Raw genomic sequence first — 17,594 nt, forward strand, 5'->3', positions numbered from 1 at the left:
TGTTCTTTCCTCTTTCCTTGAAAAATATGCCCCCTTTATGTCACCCCTTCAGGTCTCCTCCTCTGTCATACCAATGTAGGACTGAAGATCATCCACCAGTGGCGAGAGAGCATCTTGCAGGTTAGCACAAGGGTCCCCCTGCAAGGGGGAGGCCAAATTTACCTCCTCCAATGAGAATAGCATGCCTTGTCTGAGATTAAAACAAATCAGCAGAGCAAGATCTGGTTGTGGGAGTTGCGAAACACATGGTCACATGCCCCAAGGAGCCCATTGGTTACATAATCAGTAGCATGGCTCTCAAGGATTTTCCTACATAGGTATTTCCTTCAGAATAACAGTGTTGAATGAGGCCTTTCAATGCATTCACTCTGTCACGCTGTTTATACCAGTTTTGTATGTTCAGCTGAGACGCACTTAAACCAAAATCCTGGATCTGAATGTGCCCTTATTATGGTTTCTATCTGCTAGTACACAGCCATCCTTTGGAGAAAGTTTAAAGCCAGATCTGAGTGTGAGCCCATCACCAATAATCAGTAGATTTTTTTAGTATTTTTTTTAGTATTGAAACAAATTGCTTATCTTCCTCCCAGAGAATCCCCCTTTCTACAGCTTCATATTCTCTAAATCTTTTAAAAATATAATCCTTTTTTGGCATGGACACATAACTGTGAACATTCAAGCAAGTTCATGTAAATGAATATGTAGTACCATCCAGTCAGTAACTAGGCCTCAATCCTTCTACTTGCTCTGCATACATGGACATCCAGTGGAAGGCAATAGAGTTTATATTGGCTCAAGTGTCTGACTGCATGCAGTAATATGCCATACTGGAGACTATGGTTCTGTATTACAGAAATGTCACTTATTAACTTCTGTTTTCAGGGTTTTATGAATCAGTCCCAAAAATAAAATGGCTCCTGCTGAAAACCTGGTATGCTGTACATAGGAATTATTTTATATCTATAGCTCACTATTATATTGTATAATGTATCTTATTTATACAAAAATATCCTCTGGGAATTTTTTTTTTTTTTGCTGTTTCTGAATAATAAGTGCAAAAATTAGTGTTCAGAATGTTTTCTCTTGAAACAATATTTGCTTTTCACAGCTCAAACAAAAAAGCTCAGAGCATCCAAAAACTGCCTCACCCATTGAGTGTGTTCCCAGATCTCAGCCAACAGCACTACTATGGACTAGCTGTGAGTAGCCGGAAGAGCATTCTGGGTATTGATATGCAAATGAACACACCAAGCATCCCACTTTGTTACAGAATTTCTATATCTAGTACTGACAGTCACTTTTGAACTGAGAAAATCTTAACTTAGGCATGGCTTGTAATAGGGGATCCTTGGTTTGCCCATTTTTATGTCCATCAGCATGCAGTAGTGCTTTGGTCTGGTGGAGGTGAAGTTGATAATAGGGTACAACACAAACACCATAGAGACATGGAGGTTAGAAGTGGCTTTTGGCCTCCATGTCTTTATTGTGTGATTGGGTCTGTAGAACTAATTGCCACTGGAATTTTTGAAGTAAGCAAAGACAGAAAGGCAGAGCTAATGGTCATTTTCAAAATAGTACTCATTACTCCAGGTTCTTATGTGACAGGCTACATGATCTTATTTATTTTTTCCTCAACTCACTGGGTTGAAATGAATGTATTACAAAGGCATTCATGCATTATAGTGATGCGACTATGTAAAGAGGTACACAGAGGGACAAATTTAAGACTAAAAGAATACAATGCTGTTTTTGTATGCTTTCCAGCACTATTTGCAATCAAAATGTCCTTACAAACAAAAACTTCTTATGAAGAAAGAATTGAGGTTCTGAACTTTAAAGTTTGTGCTACTGCACATGCTCAGTAGAATAAAGAATTTTGCATTATGGCATGTTTTATTACATTGCTGGATGTTGTCCCTGCATGTAAATTACATATTTACATGCATTGCATCATTTGATGTAATTACAATAATTATGTTAATACTTTATAATCAACAATAAATACCCCTAATTTACAAAACAAAAACTACATGGAATGGAAATGGAAGGGAATGCACTGTTAAAGATTCTACCTTTCATACATAGGCAGAATGGAAGCACCACCTCAAAACTATAATATATTGGTTTGTGTATGATGTCCCCTTACACAGCACCCTGACACTTGTGAAGGGTGCCCTATGAAGCAATAGCAATAATGGTATACTACATTGCAAATAAGATTTGAATGTTTAATGCTTATCTGTGAACTGCTGCCTAGAAAAAGTGGTGTAGTCCCATTAACAAAATCTGTGTGACTAATAATTTAAAGGACACAGTACACCAAGAAGCTCAATGATCTGGAAATATTTTAACCCCTTTCCTGTTTATAGAAGTACCTTATAATTCTGCCACTCCACTGCTATTTCATTCAAGAGAAATGCAGTGCCTCAAGAATGAAAGAGTGGTTTGTGTGGCTGTGCACCCCACTGCTGCTAGACCCAGGTTTCCCCCCTCAACCATTGGCATTCATTTCTCCTCTTGTCTCAGTTGTTTTTTTCTCAGGCCTGGTTCTTCTCTTGCCACCCTGTTCAAAGTCTTGAATGTATTTCCCTGCTGCTGGCTTCTTTTTCAGTCACTTGCCAAATATCAACTGGGTATCTATCAGAAAGGGTTTACAATCTAAAATCACCACAGGTAGGGACATTACAAACAAGACAAGAAGGTATCCAGAATGTGGTGTGCTCATTAGAGTTTGAAAGTTTTACAAATGAGGTGGGATTTGAGTACTTCCTTGAAAGTGGAGACAAAGGGAACCCTTCTGCAGAAAGATAGGGCCTATTTCTATTAAGGAAACTTGCCCTGGCCCAAATAAATCCCTAATGTAAACCATGTGAGTTACTCTAATAAGTTACCACAGTAAGTTGCACTGGGACAAACCCCATTTTGCCCCCACAGAAGGCTTGTGTAACCCACATACCTCCTGGGTGTGGTGTTCTGTCCCATCTAGTGGCACCGAGACCACTTAGAGAGATAAAATGAGTCTGCTCTACAGCCTTAGCTAATAGCCAGTTGGCTATTAGCTCATGCAATAGAGGCTCATACACTAAGCTCCAGAGTATAGGCACTGACTTCCATTGTTCCCAGTGGGTGCTCAACACCAATGCTTTTGTTTAAATCAAGCTGGTTAACTGAGAGGTGCATGCTAAGTGCTGTTTTACCACTGCTGCTGCTCCCAGATTATGAATGAGACCCCCACTTTTTTCAGACCACTTCAAGCATTGAATACCAGTTGATATGTGTGGCATAAGGATTTAAGTAGAGTAAAGGCTCCTATTAATGGGGTGGTGATGCCAGGTGTGGGGGAATGGGTAATATGAAAGCAAGGACAGAGATGGGAATGGACCAAACATAAAAAGGGGTAATGAGGCTTATGCTGGTGGGTGCCAGTGGAGATGAGGGAAGAGATCAGCAGGGGCAGAAGTAGGGAGTGCTCTGAAGGCGATGCTTTACATTTTTTGTATTACTTTTCGGTACCTTTGAAGTGGCTGCTCTTTGTCCTGTGGTTTTTCAACAGGAGGGCGAGTGTGATACTGAAGGAGGGCATGTGTCCTGCTAGGGGAAGGGAACAAACCTGTAGCACTGTAGGGGGCCACACCACACAATGAGGACGAGACCAGTTCATGCGCGGCAAGGCCTCGAATTGTGCCAGGAGTGCGAAAGGGAAGCAATCCGGTGCCGGGTTTTGCTAGCTCTTGACTGCAGGCCCCGTTCGGGAGGAGCCGAGTTTTGTGGGTGGCTCCGGGAGGCAAGGCAGCTCCCCGCCCCTTAGCTGGGAGTCTGGAGAGCTGGGGGAAGGAAACTTCAGAGTGGAGCCGAGTGGCTGAGCGAGGAGCAGCGCGCCGGGATGGGCACGGGGTAGCAACTCTGCCGGCATCTGCGCTTCCTTTCCCAGGGGCAGGCTGTCCGTGCAATCCCCCCCTCTGGCCCCACCATGTAGGGAAGCCTCCTTGCACGCCGCGGATTCCTCCCCTCCACCCCTCCCACTGCATCGCGCTGTGTCTCGCTGGGGTTCGCACCAGAGCAGAGGGGCTGCTGCGAGGGACCATGCTGAGCGCTCCAGCGCCCGGGCTGCTGCCGCTGCTCCTGGCGCTGTCGCTGCTGTGCCGGGGGGCTGCCGGGCAGTACTCCAGCGACCTGTGCAACTGGAAGGGGAGGTAAGGACTGAGCCACCCCCCCCCCCGAGCCCGCCAGCCGTTTGGGGGGAGGAGGAGGAGCCCCAGCGGGGCATGTTCCGAGCCCCAGCGGGGCATGTCCCGAGCTTCCGAGGGAAGGAGACAGTCAGCGCTGCGTGTTTCCCCCGGTTTGGATTAAATTCTTAAAGCGCTTTCGTTAAGTTTCTCCGTTCCGGGGGCAGCTCAGTGTCCAGACGAGCCAGGCAATGTGCGGTTCTTCTTTAACATTCCGCAATCCGGGGGAGGGAGCGGAGGCTCTTTGCGGGATGTCTGACCCGCTTTTTAAATCTGGTTGAAATCGTCACCAGTTGGCAGACCCCAGACCATAGCCGATTTAAGCCCCCGGATGGGATCTGTTCCATCTGTGGCAGGATTTCACCCTTTCGCCCTTTCCGCCCCCTGTGGCTGAAGGAGAAATGGGACAACTTGATTTTGAACAGTGTCTTTCCTTTTAAAGAGATCCCCCTCGGCTCCCCCTCCAAATAATTTTTCAGTCCTACTGCGTCGATAGAATGCCTCTGCAGTTGTTTGAGAGCTACGGGGCCATGGGTTACGTTTTCAGGCTTGAGTCCCCTCTCCTCAGTTTTGGCCCCGTGTCACTTTCTGATTTCAGTGGACCGATTCCTGATTTACACTGTTTCTTTGGTGGTTCTCCTCTCGGACCCTCCCCCCCGTCTCTCTACCATTCAAAATCGGTGTTTTTTTGTCAGCAGTTTAATATTGAAACTGAAAGGCACGAAGGTCTTGATCAGATATGGTAAGGTGGATCAATAATGGGGTTTACATGTCCCCAGCGCCTTTCTACATAGTCTTGTGTGAAATTTTAACAAATAGAGGCCCCGATCCTTCTTCCATTGACGTCAATGAGAGTTTTGTCCCTGATAGAGGGCGAAGGAAGAAGTTGGCCCAGATATGTGTGTGTATGTGGAATTTGGATTTGGTTGTAGCAAGAATCTTTCCCTTTTGGTCTGATTTTTGAGGCGGGATATAGGGGTTGATTAACATTCCAGGAGTAACTATCAGCATTACCAAAGACATGTGCCATGGGGAGATGAGGGGGAGGTAGCCTTAGCCAGGCATAGGAAGGGTATTTTTACTGATCCACAACAACTTCCACATCTGTGCAACCTAACACCGAAATAACCTGTTTTGTAACTCATGTCTGGTAACCTCCTACACTTGGCATTAACTTTGTTGTAATGCAATACACCTGCAAGTCCTTTTTGTGGTGAAAGTTGACTCTGTGTGTGTGTGTGTGTATATATATGTGCACCATACACACACACACACACACAGAGGTAATTAAGGAATTGTCTGGCTCAGATATTTTATTTTAATTGCTGGTTACCTTGTTTATTTTTCATGTTTATTTCAAAGCACCTTGATAGTTTGTAATAGGGTAAAGATTTTAGGCCCAATTCTCCACTTACTTTGGTGGAAATGAGGAATAACTGCTAAAGTCAATGGAGTTACACTGGTGTAAGTAAGAGGAGAATCAGGCTCTTTGTGTGTTCCCATTAACAGTTGACCTAGCTTCATTCCAATTTCACCCTTATTGAACTCACTGCTTTACCACACTGATATATAAAGCTGTTGGGCCAGATTCTGCTCTTAATTATACTGGTGGAGTAACTTCAATGCAGTAGCTCTGGATTACACCAGAGTCATTTAGGGCAAATTCTAGGCCATTGTTCTTTGGCTGCCATTACTATTCTAATCACCCTAGTTGTGAAACTTCTTTGAATGCTCAAAGTGTTTGGCTCCTAAACTTTAATCTTTTGTAATAACTTTAGTGTGTCTTCATGGTTTTGCAACCTCTTCTACTGTTTATAATCTAAAAACTCTTATTTATATTCACAGTCAAAATTGTTGCTAAATGAAGTACTCATGTAGCATATATTTGGTTTTCTGTTTGGCTAAACCTGTTTTTAATGGGGTACCAGTGTAAAACAGTTAATGTAATAAATTCATGCGTTTAAGCTCAATTGATTAAAATAAGAGTTTAGTTTAACTTGGAATGGAAGGATGTTTTGGAGAGAGTTCAAATCAATACAATCTGAAAGATGCATACAGTTGGCAACTATTTATGAACTTCTAATGACTCTTGGCAATTGGTAAAATGTTGAACTATAAATCCAGTTGGGGGGTGGGGGTGTTTGCAATGTACAACTGATATGGGACAAAGCCTACAGTTCCTTGTCAATTTCAGTAGCAAATTCCTAACAATCTGGCTTTTCATAGGTAGCTCTGTGGTCCTATAGTTTGGGGGCAGAGCATTTCAACTTTGCATAAACAAGGCCTAGAGCATGGATGGCACTGTCATGTACACACACAGAAAAATCCAATTTTTCTTTCTTTTTTTTTTTTCAGGGCTTTTGCCCTACTCCTCCTATCTGAGCTGGTGACCCTCCCACTGACCAGGCAGGGCTGGACATGGCTCTGTCCTGAGCCACTCAGTTTTTTGACTGCCAGCCAAAGGGGATAGTTGAGAGAAATGTGAGTCATTCTTTGCTACAGAGAATTTGGAACTGAATTGGTGACCCAGGCTTGGAATTTCCCATTGTCACCGGTCAGCCCCATTTTTGCTTATTAAGGAAATGACACATCCTTGGTGATCCTTTCAGTTGCACAAGAGCATAAGGGCTGACTTCTTAAAAATAGGTGGAACTGCCCATATTGAGCAGCATATGTGTCACTACTATATCCAGAATGCAAATGAATTTGGAGCTCAGGGTGAGACAAAGGCAATTGCATGTAGATTGAAGCTGACCTCTAGACCTTCTGAAAAGAGGTAGTGACCCTAGGACTGATACCCTTCAATTATCATCTAATTGTCACTTTATGGGTACTATTTGTGTGTCATCCACTCTATCCATAAATATGTTTTTGCTTCTTGAGAATAAATAGATACTGTAACTAACTTTTTTTAGACAGGGCAATCAAATCTTATGCTTAAAGGCACAAGCTGTTTGCTCCCTGGGGTCAGGAAGGAATTCTTTGTTTAAAGTATAGCATTTTGCAATCAATTAGTTGTCTTTATAGCTGTCTGTCTACGTTAGCTATTTATAAGGTGCCTATCATCTTGGTGTCTAAGTGCCATTGGAGCTTCAGTCTTCTTACAGACTAGTTCCAGGGTATTGCCAGATGCAGGTAAGCAGACCTGATAAGTCAGGGCATTTTTGCAGTTGGTGAGATTATACACTTAATGTTTTGGACACCCATTTTCCATTAATGAAAATTGCCTGGTCCATATATCTTAGGCATCTTTGAAAATATCAGCTATGATTTCTTTCAGTGTCTCAGATTTCCCAGGGAACGTTTGCCATAATGTACAGTCTGATTACTTACACTGCAGTTGTCTTTAGCAAGATCTTGCACTGGCTTAAAAGGCCTAGTGGAGACCTCCAAGCCCCTGAGGAAATTAGAAACCACACCATGGTGTGGTCCAATCAGAATTCATAATTATTTTGTTTATTCTAAAGATGTCTCATTTTCTTTGCGTGAAAAGTGCTGCTTTGATCCCACTGAAACCTAACCAATGTAGCCTTTAACTCAGACTGTGGGCTTGTCTACATGAACATTTCGTTTGTGACAAGCTGGGTGTAAATCTACCCCACACTAACCTGCTGTGCTCTAAGTGTCTGCATGAAGCCTGCAGCCGCACACTAACAGTTCCCTAGCATGCTTTGATCTACTCCCATTTCAAAGCAGGGTATTTCAAAGTGCACTAGGGAACAATTAGTGTGCTGCAGCATGCTTTGCAGAGACAACGTGTGGCAGGCTTGTGTGAGGTAGATTTTTACACCTTGGCTTGCCACTAAATAAATGTTTGTTTAGACACACCCTAGGAGTAAAGACACCTCAGTCCTCTTCCCAGTTCTTCCATGGACTGGCTTTGTGACCTTGGGCAATTCACATTGCCTCTCTGGGCATCTGTTTACCCATCTGTAAAATGGGGATATTACTTTCTCCCATTTTTAAAAGTGCTTTGAGAGCTACAGATGAAGATCGCTGCATAAGAGCTAAGTGCTCCTATTACGGCCATCTTTCCCATTGCTATGGTGGACACATTCTCCTCTTACAAACATCACCTGTTGCATTATCATATATAATAATTGGTTTCACAAATGGCAGTAATGGATCTTCCAAAACATGCAGTTATATGGCCCTTTGAGACTTCAGGAAGGCTAAACATCAGGCAGACAAGTGCAGTGGCTCAACATATGTCTCTTGGGATCTGTAGGAGGAAATATTGTTTGTTAGAACCTATTCCTAGAACAAACAGTACAACTTGTGGGAGGGGTGGGGAGATGCTTCATTCATCAACACAGCCATAAAACAACTGACCTCTTGCTATGTCATATATTTAAAAAATAAAAACCTCAAGTTAATTTAAAAATAGCTTTTATGACCTCTGCATTATGTGCATGTAGGACAGTTTATTACTGGGTACTGAGAAGTAAAAATAAATTGAACAAACTTCCAATATGGTGATAGATGGCAGTATTATAAAAGTTCCATTTCATTTGGACTAGGTCTTTAATATTCTGCAGGTTTACCTCAAGTTTTGAAATCTGCTCAATTTGAGTCCTCCATTATAATAGAGCTTGATGTATACAGCAGATACCTGTACATAAGAACGGCCATACTGGGTCAGACCAATGGTCTATCTAGCCCAGCATCCTGTCTTCCAACAGTGGCCAGTGCCAGGTGCTTTAGGGCAGACAGCCCTACTCCCTGTACTCACTGTATCTGTCTAACAGCGTCATTTTGTTGCCTGGGGAATATAATTGGCTTCATGTAAGAATTTTGGAATCCATCTTCTTTCATTTGAACAACAGCATGAATGTGTATATATTTTTGCCATGCAAAAATTCACCGTCTCAATATTGGTATCACCAGCAGCAGCATTTTTATTGTGTTTGAGCTCCCTATTCTGTCCCTCACCTTTCCCCATATGTTTTAACAGTATCCTTCTTGGGTGAAATTCACCCCGGTACAGAGGACCAGCACAAGTCCTATGCATCACCTTAGTCTTAGTTTGAAGGTTTATTTGAGATCTGTGTGATGCATAAGTCTTCTGCCAGGGGTGAATTTCACTCCTACCCCCCAAACATTACTTTGGGACACTTTATTCACTGACTGCAAAGAACTAAAAGACCAACTTCTTCATTTCTGGTTTTGGCTGAGTGTCACGCACAAAACCAGTATTGAAAAATTGATTTTTGTGGACAAGATGTAAACAGGCAGTCAATATGAGGTATCCCATTGAAACTTTTCTTTCTTGAATATGTCAAGTACTACCGTGTGTCTGAGGGCAAGAGAATAAAGGTCAGGGACTGGTCGCTCTCCCCCATCCTTTGTGCTCTTGATGTGGCTTTCAAGATTGTTCAAAAGCACATGTTTGCAGACAGTATTATTAAAACTGAGTTTTTCTGAGCTTCCTCATGTAACCTCTATCAAGTGGGTTACACTGACACTAACAATAATGAGTCACATCAACAGTAAATGCAAACCATATGTTGGTTTGTTTTTTTTTCTTTTTTACACATGGCTTCTCGTAACTTGTCTAAATGCTGACTGAGTTTAAATCCAGCATCGTTTGTTCTGTACCTAAATATGCTGAAGAAGTGGGGAAGAGGGAGATGTCTGTTGGAGATATGTGTTGAGAGATCAGAATATCATGTTCATGATTTATGCCATGTTAAAATGGGTTCTGTGTCTGACTCTGCTACAGACTCCAGTGTGATCTTTGTGCCTCAGTTTATACATCTATAAAATGAAGATGTTGTGAGACTTAATTATTTAATATTTGTAAAGTACTCTTGAGATTCTCTCATGGAATGTGCTGCAGAAATTGACTGTTTTTAAGGCTTCCAAGGAGGGGAAACTACAGGGAAGCTGAAGCTCTTAAACTTTATTTTTCAATACCAGATTTCCACTATAACATTTTATGATCTTCCATCTTCAGAATCATTCACTGTATTTTTCTGCCCACACAGTACTGCCTTAGAATAAACATTATTAAACACAGGTGTGGGTTTTTGTTCTTAAACCTCATTGCCAAACTTTTAATTATTTCTGTTAGGGGAGAGCCTCAGCTGAGATCAGGGGCCCACTGTGCTTATAGGCTACTTAGCACAGAGGGAGAAGCAGTTTCTGAGCATGGGAGGGGAAACACTGGCATAGAGTCAAAGTGACTTGTCTACATCTGCATGGCAAGTTAGTGGCAGGGCTGGGCCTAGAACCCACATTTTCTGATTACAAGTCCAGTGCTTTACCCACTAGACCGCACTTCCTTCGTAACCATTTTGAATGCTGAAAAATTTGGAGATGTACTGCATATTGTGGGCCATATCTTGCAAACCCTTTAGTTAGTCACATGTGTACAGGTTTTCAGGATTGTTTCCGATGTCACTAGATTCTGCTGCAGTTCTTCTTGTGGGGTGTTTTGCATAGGCAATGGAAAAAGTTAAGGTTTAATTCTGAATTCATTTTGAATTGTGGTTTAACTTCTTATGGATTTGTCTGGAGCTGTTTTAAAGCCCATCCCAAAATATCAACACATTTCACGGTCTTGATCTTGTAAGATGATCTCTGTCAACCACCACAATGGATCTGGCCCCTAGTGCTTAGTAGTGCTGTAAAGAGTTTTGCTGACTTGCCTGTTTTCTGAGATTATGAACAATGTTTAAATAGTTCTGCTACTCATCTAATTTCCCTATTCTCTCTATCCCTAGTGGCTTAACTCATGAGTCTCATAAGAAGGATGTTGAACAGGTCTACCTCCGCTGTTCTGAAGGATCAATAAAATGGATGTATCCCACAGGAGCACTCATAGTCAATCTGCGACCCAATACATTATCTGCCTCTTACAAACACTTGACTGTTTGCATAAAGCCTTTCAAGGACTCCGCAGGAGCAAATATTTATTTGGAAAAAACTGGAGAACTGAAACTGTTGGTCCGAGATGGAGATCACAGCCCCAATAAAGTGTATTGCTTTGGCTATGATCAGGGGGGCTTGTTTATTGAGGCCACCCCTCAACAGGACATTAGCCGGAAAATTACAGGATTCCAATATGAATTGATAAACAAGGGGACGGCATCTGATTTGCACACAGTTTCTGGTGAGTTTTGAGCAGTTGGCTGCGTTTTCATATACTATTTTGGATATCTAACAGATGGTAAAGTTAATAAATGGGAACACATCAAGGTCTGAATTTCATCCACTTTTAGGTCATGCTAATAAATTCTTCTTTATGTAGAAGAATAGTTTTGTGTGAAAACTAGTAACATGGACTGAATTCCAAAGAACTGACCCAGAACAGCACAGAGTCACTGATTCTCCCCTCACATACCGTCTACACTATGGGTGCTGCAGTGGGATAGCTGTGGTGCTGCCTCTGTAGCGGTAGTGTAGATGCTTCCTACAATGATGGAAGGGGTTTTTCCATCCCTGTAGTTAGCCCATCTATCTGACTGGCAGTGGTAGCTGGGTTGATAGAAGAATTCTGACCTAGCCACCTCTAAACCGGGGAGGGGGGTTAGGTCAGTTTAACTATGGTGCTTGGGGTATGTGAATTTTTCACACCCTGAGTGACATAACAAGGTTGCTCTAAATTTTAAATGTAGCCCAGGCCATAATGGTAAACAAACTCAGTGAAGTTACACCCATTTAAAGCCAGTGTGAGTCAGAATCAGGCTTCAGAATTCCTGCTTAACACTATTTCCCATTTTTATTGTTTTAAAAGACCCCAGTGCTGTGTGTTTTCAATAGTAAACATTTTAACAAGGAGCAATGCCTCCTTTTTGTGTTTCCTCTCTGCAGATACTCCTGCTCTGCTGACCTAATTACTCTTTACAGAGACAGAAAGTGGATGAGGTAATATCTTTTATTGGACCGACTTCTGTTGGTGAAAGAGACAAATTTTCAAGCTTACACAGAGCACTTGAAGCTTGTCTCGTTCACCGACAGAAGTTGGTCTACTCAATAAAAGATATTACCTCACCCATCTTGTCTCTTTAATATCCTAGGATCAACTGGGCTACAACAACAGTACAAACAACTAATTACTCTTTGTTTTAACAAGGGGAGTGGTACTCCTTCCTCAGCTGGAGCTGTACCTGTTGTCTTTGTATTTGCAGGGAGTCAATCAGAGTGAGATGGTGGGGCACTTTAACACCTTTTATAATGCTGTTACAGCATAGAACTAGGAATCAGTCCTGTAATTCTTGTCCACCGAGAGTACCCATTGCAGCTCCCTGTCCTTCTAAAACCTATGAGATGAGATTTTCAGTGTACCCTGGTGGACAGCAGATATAGGTTATTTTGTACCAAATGAGGGAGTGAGTTCCAAAGTTAAGACCCCTGCCGGTAGTCCCCTCTCTTTTAAACTGATCTCTACTGTGGCAGTATCACAGGAACAAAGTGGTGTCTCCTAAGTAGTCAGGTTTCAAGTCATTTAGGACTTTACAAGTTAAAACTCGCATTTTAAACTTACTCAACCCTGAGAGCAATAGGCAGTCTGTACAGATTCTGAGGCACTGGTGACATGTGCTCCCAGTGAAGGACACCACTTAACAAGTGGTGGCATAGCTGATGATCTTCCATTTTTTTTATTCTCCATATTTCTTAGATTGCATATATAATTTATTTCGGCAGTCATTTCATGCCAAATAAATTTAAAAAAACCAAAACCCCTCCAAGAAAAGACTTCTACTTTCCTTTTGTGTGTAAATACTTTCTATACTGTCAAGTAATTCTAGTATTTGTATGTCAATTCACATATTGCATTTCTGAATACAGCTGTTAGTTTATGACTGTATTCATGATGTAGTGAATTGTTAGCTTAGTGATATAGTAAGCTTATAACTCATGCAACACCCATAATAACTGATAGGTGGCGCATTTGCCATTAAAACCAAAAAGTTAACGCAATTTTATTAATGCTTTTATTTCATTATGCTACTTGTGCAATTTTATAGCTGGATGTCTAGGATTCATTGTGTCTACAGAGAATTATCTAGTGAGTCTTGATTGCTAAAAGTGATACAAATGGAGTCACTTAAATATACACAGAGGAGCTGTTTCCATTAAGATCACTTCTGCAAAGACTGATATACTGAAAACAGCATATGTTAACTACATAGTAAAATCCCCCTGTGGAAAACATTAACTCTAAATACTCTTTAAATCTGGTGTTTGAAAACTACTGAATCTGAGAATTTTTCTGTCTTTCTTGGGGGTGTGGGAAATATAATCAAAATTGTAACAAACCACTCCATACATTTTATGCTTTTAAGAGCTCTTTTTTTTTTTAAAAAGCTAATTTGTCATGTAGGCAAAGTTAGAACATGAAAAATAATTGCCCTGTTCCTGCCGTTTACAGTTCACTAGCAGACTGCTGAATCTGTGTGAAGTTGGGCTTCCTGTGAGCGTAGCAGTTAACCCAAATGTCGTAAACTGCAGAATCAGGACCAAATATACTAAATGCATAAACTTATACATTTTTGGAGAATTAGCTATGCTAGTGCTATTAGTTGCTAATAAAAATATATTGTTTGTTAAAATCTTGGAGATATTTTGGAATTCGGAGTTGATCTTATCTTGAGCTTTCCAGAAGCCAAACTGGTGACTGTATGTGATCATATTCTTTTCCTTTGATAAGGATATTAACAGTGACTTTTTCTAAGACTACTGCATCTTTAATTGTTATAGCCACTGTTCTGGAAAACAGCACTGGAATTCAACCAATCTGATACGTATGTGTTTTAGGCCATGTCTGCACTTACAAGCTTACAGTGGAACAGCTGTACGATCGCCCGTGTAGTTGTGTTATTCTGATGGAAGAGAGCTCTTCCATCGACTTAATAAAACCAGCTCAGCAGATGGCAGTAGCTATGTCGGCGGGAGAGCTTCTCCTGCCGACATAGCGCTGTGCACATGAGGACTTATGCTGGTTAAAGTAATATCGCTTGGGGAGGGGGGATGTTTTTCACACTCCTGAGTGACAAAAGTTTTACTGACATGAGTGCTAGTGTAGACACGACCTATGTGCGTATGTGCATCAGATGGGCCATCAAGTGTCTGTGTGATTTGGAAGAACTTTTCTCCCTTGGTGCTAATCCCACGACAAAGTCTTCAGATCAAACTCAAGGGATCTTCAAGGTGTATTTTAAATTATTGTTGTCTGGTTTTGGAACCCCCTAGCCCCTGGAGGCATCCTACTCATATGTAAAAAGAAAAGGAGTACTTGTGGCACCAGTCTCTAAGGTGCCACAAGTACTCCTTTTCTTTTTGCGAATACAGACTAACACGGCTGTTCCTCTGAAACTACTCATATGTGTTCACCCTGTTTGGTTCCTGCCAACAGTCAAATGAACCTGTTTTAAATTCTGTGAATACCTATATCTCTGGTGGAGCTGCCAAATAAGTAGCTGTCTACACCTCTAAAGGATCAATATATCTTGGGCATCTTGACAGATCCTGGACCAGCCATTCTTCTGTAGCTGATTTCTGTAAAATCATTGATTGAATGCTTGCTCACTTGGTTGCTTATTAGGTTTCTGTTTGTCTGGAAGATAAATTTGCAATCAGTTGATTTCTCAACCACTGTTTCTTCAACGGAGAAAAAAGGCCCAACCAGAGCAAACCTTTACCTTCCTTGAATTGAAAGCCTGATCTGAGGGGCCTGTTTCTAGCTGAAGGGACTGTTTGTTACTTTGGCACATGATTGGATTCTGATTGTGTGACTGTTGCAAATGGAAAAGTGAATCTGATCTTCTGCTAGTCACAATCTGGTAGAGTTCAACATAGTTGGAAAGCATCTACTTGAAGAGATGCCTGTGACTAGAGATGCTGTTGCAGATCAAGGCTGAGATGCACTGGCAAAACTGCACAGGGAAGCTTTCCCTTTTCCTGGATCCAGCCAGTGCGCTTTCAGGTGCTCTAAACTAAGCAATGTATTTTGAAAGATTAAGAACAATAACAAAATAAAACAAAAAAAGACTTAAATGACAAATACCCAGGTGCAGTTATCCTGCTCCTTCCATTCCTCAAGCTAGAATATTTAATGAAATCAGGTAGTCTAAAATTTCTGTGCACTGTTTCCCTACATAGTGGTGGTGTTTACTGGTGATGTTATTGTACTCTGCCCTTGAATTTATTCTCTCTTCCTAACCTGGCATCCCAGCACTGATTAAAGAGCACAAGTCATCTGTTTAATATTTTAGTGACCTATTGTGCCCCCAGAATCCTGACATTGCAGGGTGCATCAATAAATCAGCAGTGATTGGCAGGGTGCCAGTGATTTAATTAGAAGATCCAAAGTTTTATTAGTTTACTGTCATTCTTTCTCATTTAATTGGAATTTAGCAAATAATACAGTGAAAAATGTAGATTCTGAACAGGCTTCTTAATGTGCTTAGAGCAGTCAAAAAACACTGTGCTTTAAGATTTCCTAATCTGAAATCTCTGAGTTTAACCCTTTCCTTGGCTGTAAATCTTCATCACATTTTCTAAGGCTGCTCTGGAGAGCTGTAGAGAGTCCATGTTGTATAGAGACATGTTGTAATCCAGATTACAGTAATTCAATACTGGATGATTTATAGCATGGTGTTTATTGTTTTAGTGATTTTTATCATGTGATCACTTGTAAAAATACCATAGTGCTTTTAACTAATGGGGAAAAAAGTATCAGACAAGAGGCCAAATGCATCCATGGTGTAAATCCACCTGACTTGAGTGCATTTATGATGGGGATGAATTTGGGCCCACATTTCTAGTGAGGAAAACAGGTTTCCAAGATTGGCTACCCCAAGTTTCTAATTTAGCATTGAATAAAAGTGTGGCCTATATTATGAAACAATGCATCCCACAAGCATCTGTCATATGTGGACGCAGTCTACATAAACTACCGGTCGCACAGTGCTATGTTCCAGTTTGCGTTGAGAGGCCATAGTTAGATCAGGCTGGATGGATCATTACACACTGGGACCTGTAGGCTCTGCAGGTTGTACCTAATATTAAAGAGGAAGCTAGCTACAACAAGTGGGTCCATCTGATGCAAATTAACTATGCCCAAGAAGGGTTACATTGGCCTTTATGACAGGTTTCAGAGTAGCAGCCATATTAGTCTGTATCTGCAAAAAGAAAAGGAGGACTTGTGGCACCTTAGAGACCATAAGCTTTCGTGAGCTACAGCTCCGATGGAGTGACCTTATGCTCAAATAAATTTGTTCATCTCTAAGGTGCCACAAGTACTCCTTTTCTTTTTATTGGCCTTTATGTAATTTGTTAAAGTTTGGCGACCTTCATTTCATACATCCTCCTCTAGATACATAAAGTGGTAGCTGAGTGTATTGCTGATTCTCCTAGTCTAAAGGGGCAGATGTATTATGCATTTTTGCTCACTATCAGTTGGCAATGAAGCAGCATTGCTGCCTTGAGCCCTTAGATACACAATTTGGACTCTGAATTTTCATCCATTTTAGACTGGGATCATTGAGTCTGATCCAAAGCTCAGTTAAGTCAATAGGAGTCCTTTCATTAACTTTAATGGACTTTGGATCAGGTCCTGTGTTCTTAGAAGGTTGTTTGCTCACCTGCAGAATTGATGCACTGTGAAATTCTGACCAATGGCCTTCGAGAAGCAAGAGAAATCTTATTTGCTTGGATTGTTAAATGAGATTCTTTTAATATTTACACTTACCCCGATAAATACTAGAATTACTTGACGGTATAGAAAGTATTTACACACAAAAGTAGAAGTCTTTTCTTAGAGGGGTTTTGCTTTTTTTTTAATTTTAGATAGCCACAGGCGCTGACTTGCTCCACCCTGAGGCCCCGCTCCCACTCCTCCCCTTCCCCCAAAGCCACACCCCTGCTCTTTCCCCTCCCTGCAGCGCCTCCCACCTGCTGCCGAAAAGCTGATCAGTTGGGCTCACTGAGCAGCTAATTGGTGGGTGGCTGGTGAGTGCTGAGCATCCACTTTCTTTCTTTTTTTTTTCTCCCCATGGGTGCTCCAGCGTCGATAGCCCTACAACAGATACCTTGATTACATTAGAAAGGATTTTCCAGTATAGCTATACTGACAAAGCTTCCTAATGGATGTCCCCCCCACCCCCCCACGCACTTCTAACTGACATTGCTATGCTCGCCAACGTTTTTAGACCAAAACTAAATTTTCTACCATAACAACATAATACATTCAGTTTGTAAAAGCATGGAGGTGTATTTAGGACATTTTACTCCTCAGGACTCTGATTTTTAGTAAATAAGCCAAAGTAAGAAATTACAGTGATAAAATGTATAGAACTTTCTTATCCTAAATCTTTTTTTGGGGGTGGGGTGGGATGGGGTGGGGGAGAATTGAGGTAATTT

At 41.5% G+C, this 17,594-nt stretch overlaps 1 protein-coding gene across 1 annotated transcript in view; it reads left to right on the top strand.

The window, feature by feature from the left end:
• Positions 1–3,806: 3,806 nt before the first annotated feature.
• METRNL (meteorin like, glial cell differentiation regulator) overlaps positions 3,807–17,594 on the top strand; it is a 34,756-nt gene continuing 20,968 nt past the window's right edge. The window contains exons 1-2 of the mRNA XM_073310558.1: positions 3,807–4,193; positions 10,952–11,340. Of these exons, the coding sequence (XP_073166659.1) occupies positions 4,084–4,193; positions 10,952–11,340 (499 nt within the window). The 5' untranslated portion in view covers positions 3,807–4,083. The remainder of the gene's footprint in view (positions 4,194–10,951; positions 11,341–17,594) is intronic.

The sequence above is a fragment of the Lepidochelys kempii genome, chromosome 14 (assembly GCF_965140285.1).
Source record: "Lepidochelys kempii isolate rLepKem1 chromosome 14, rLepKem1.hap1, whole genome shotgun sequence".
Lineage (NCBI taxonomy): Eukaryota > Metazoa > Chordata > Testudines > Cheloniidae > Lepidochelys > Lepidochelys kempii.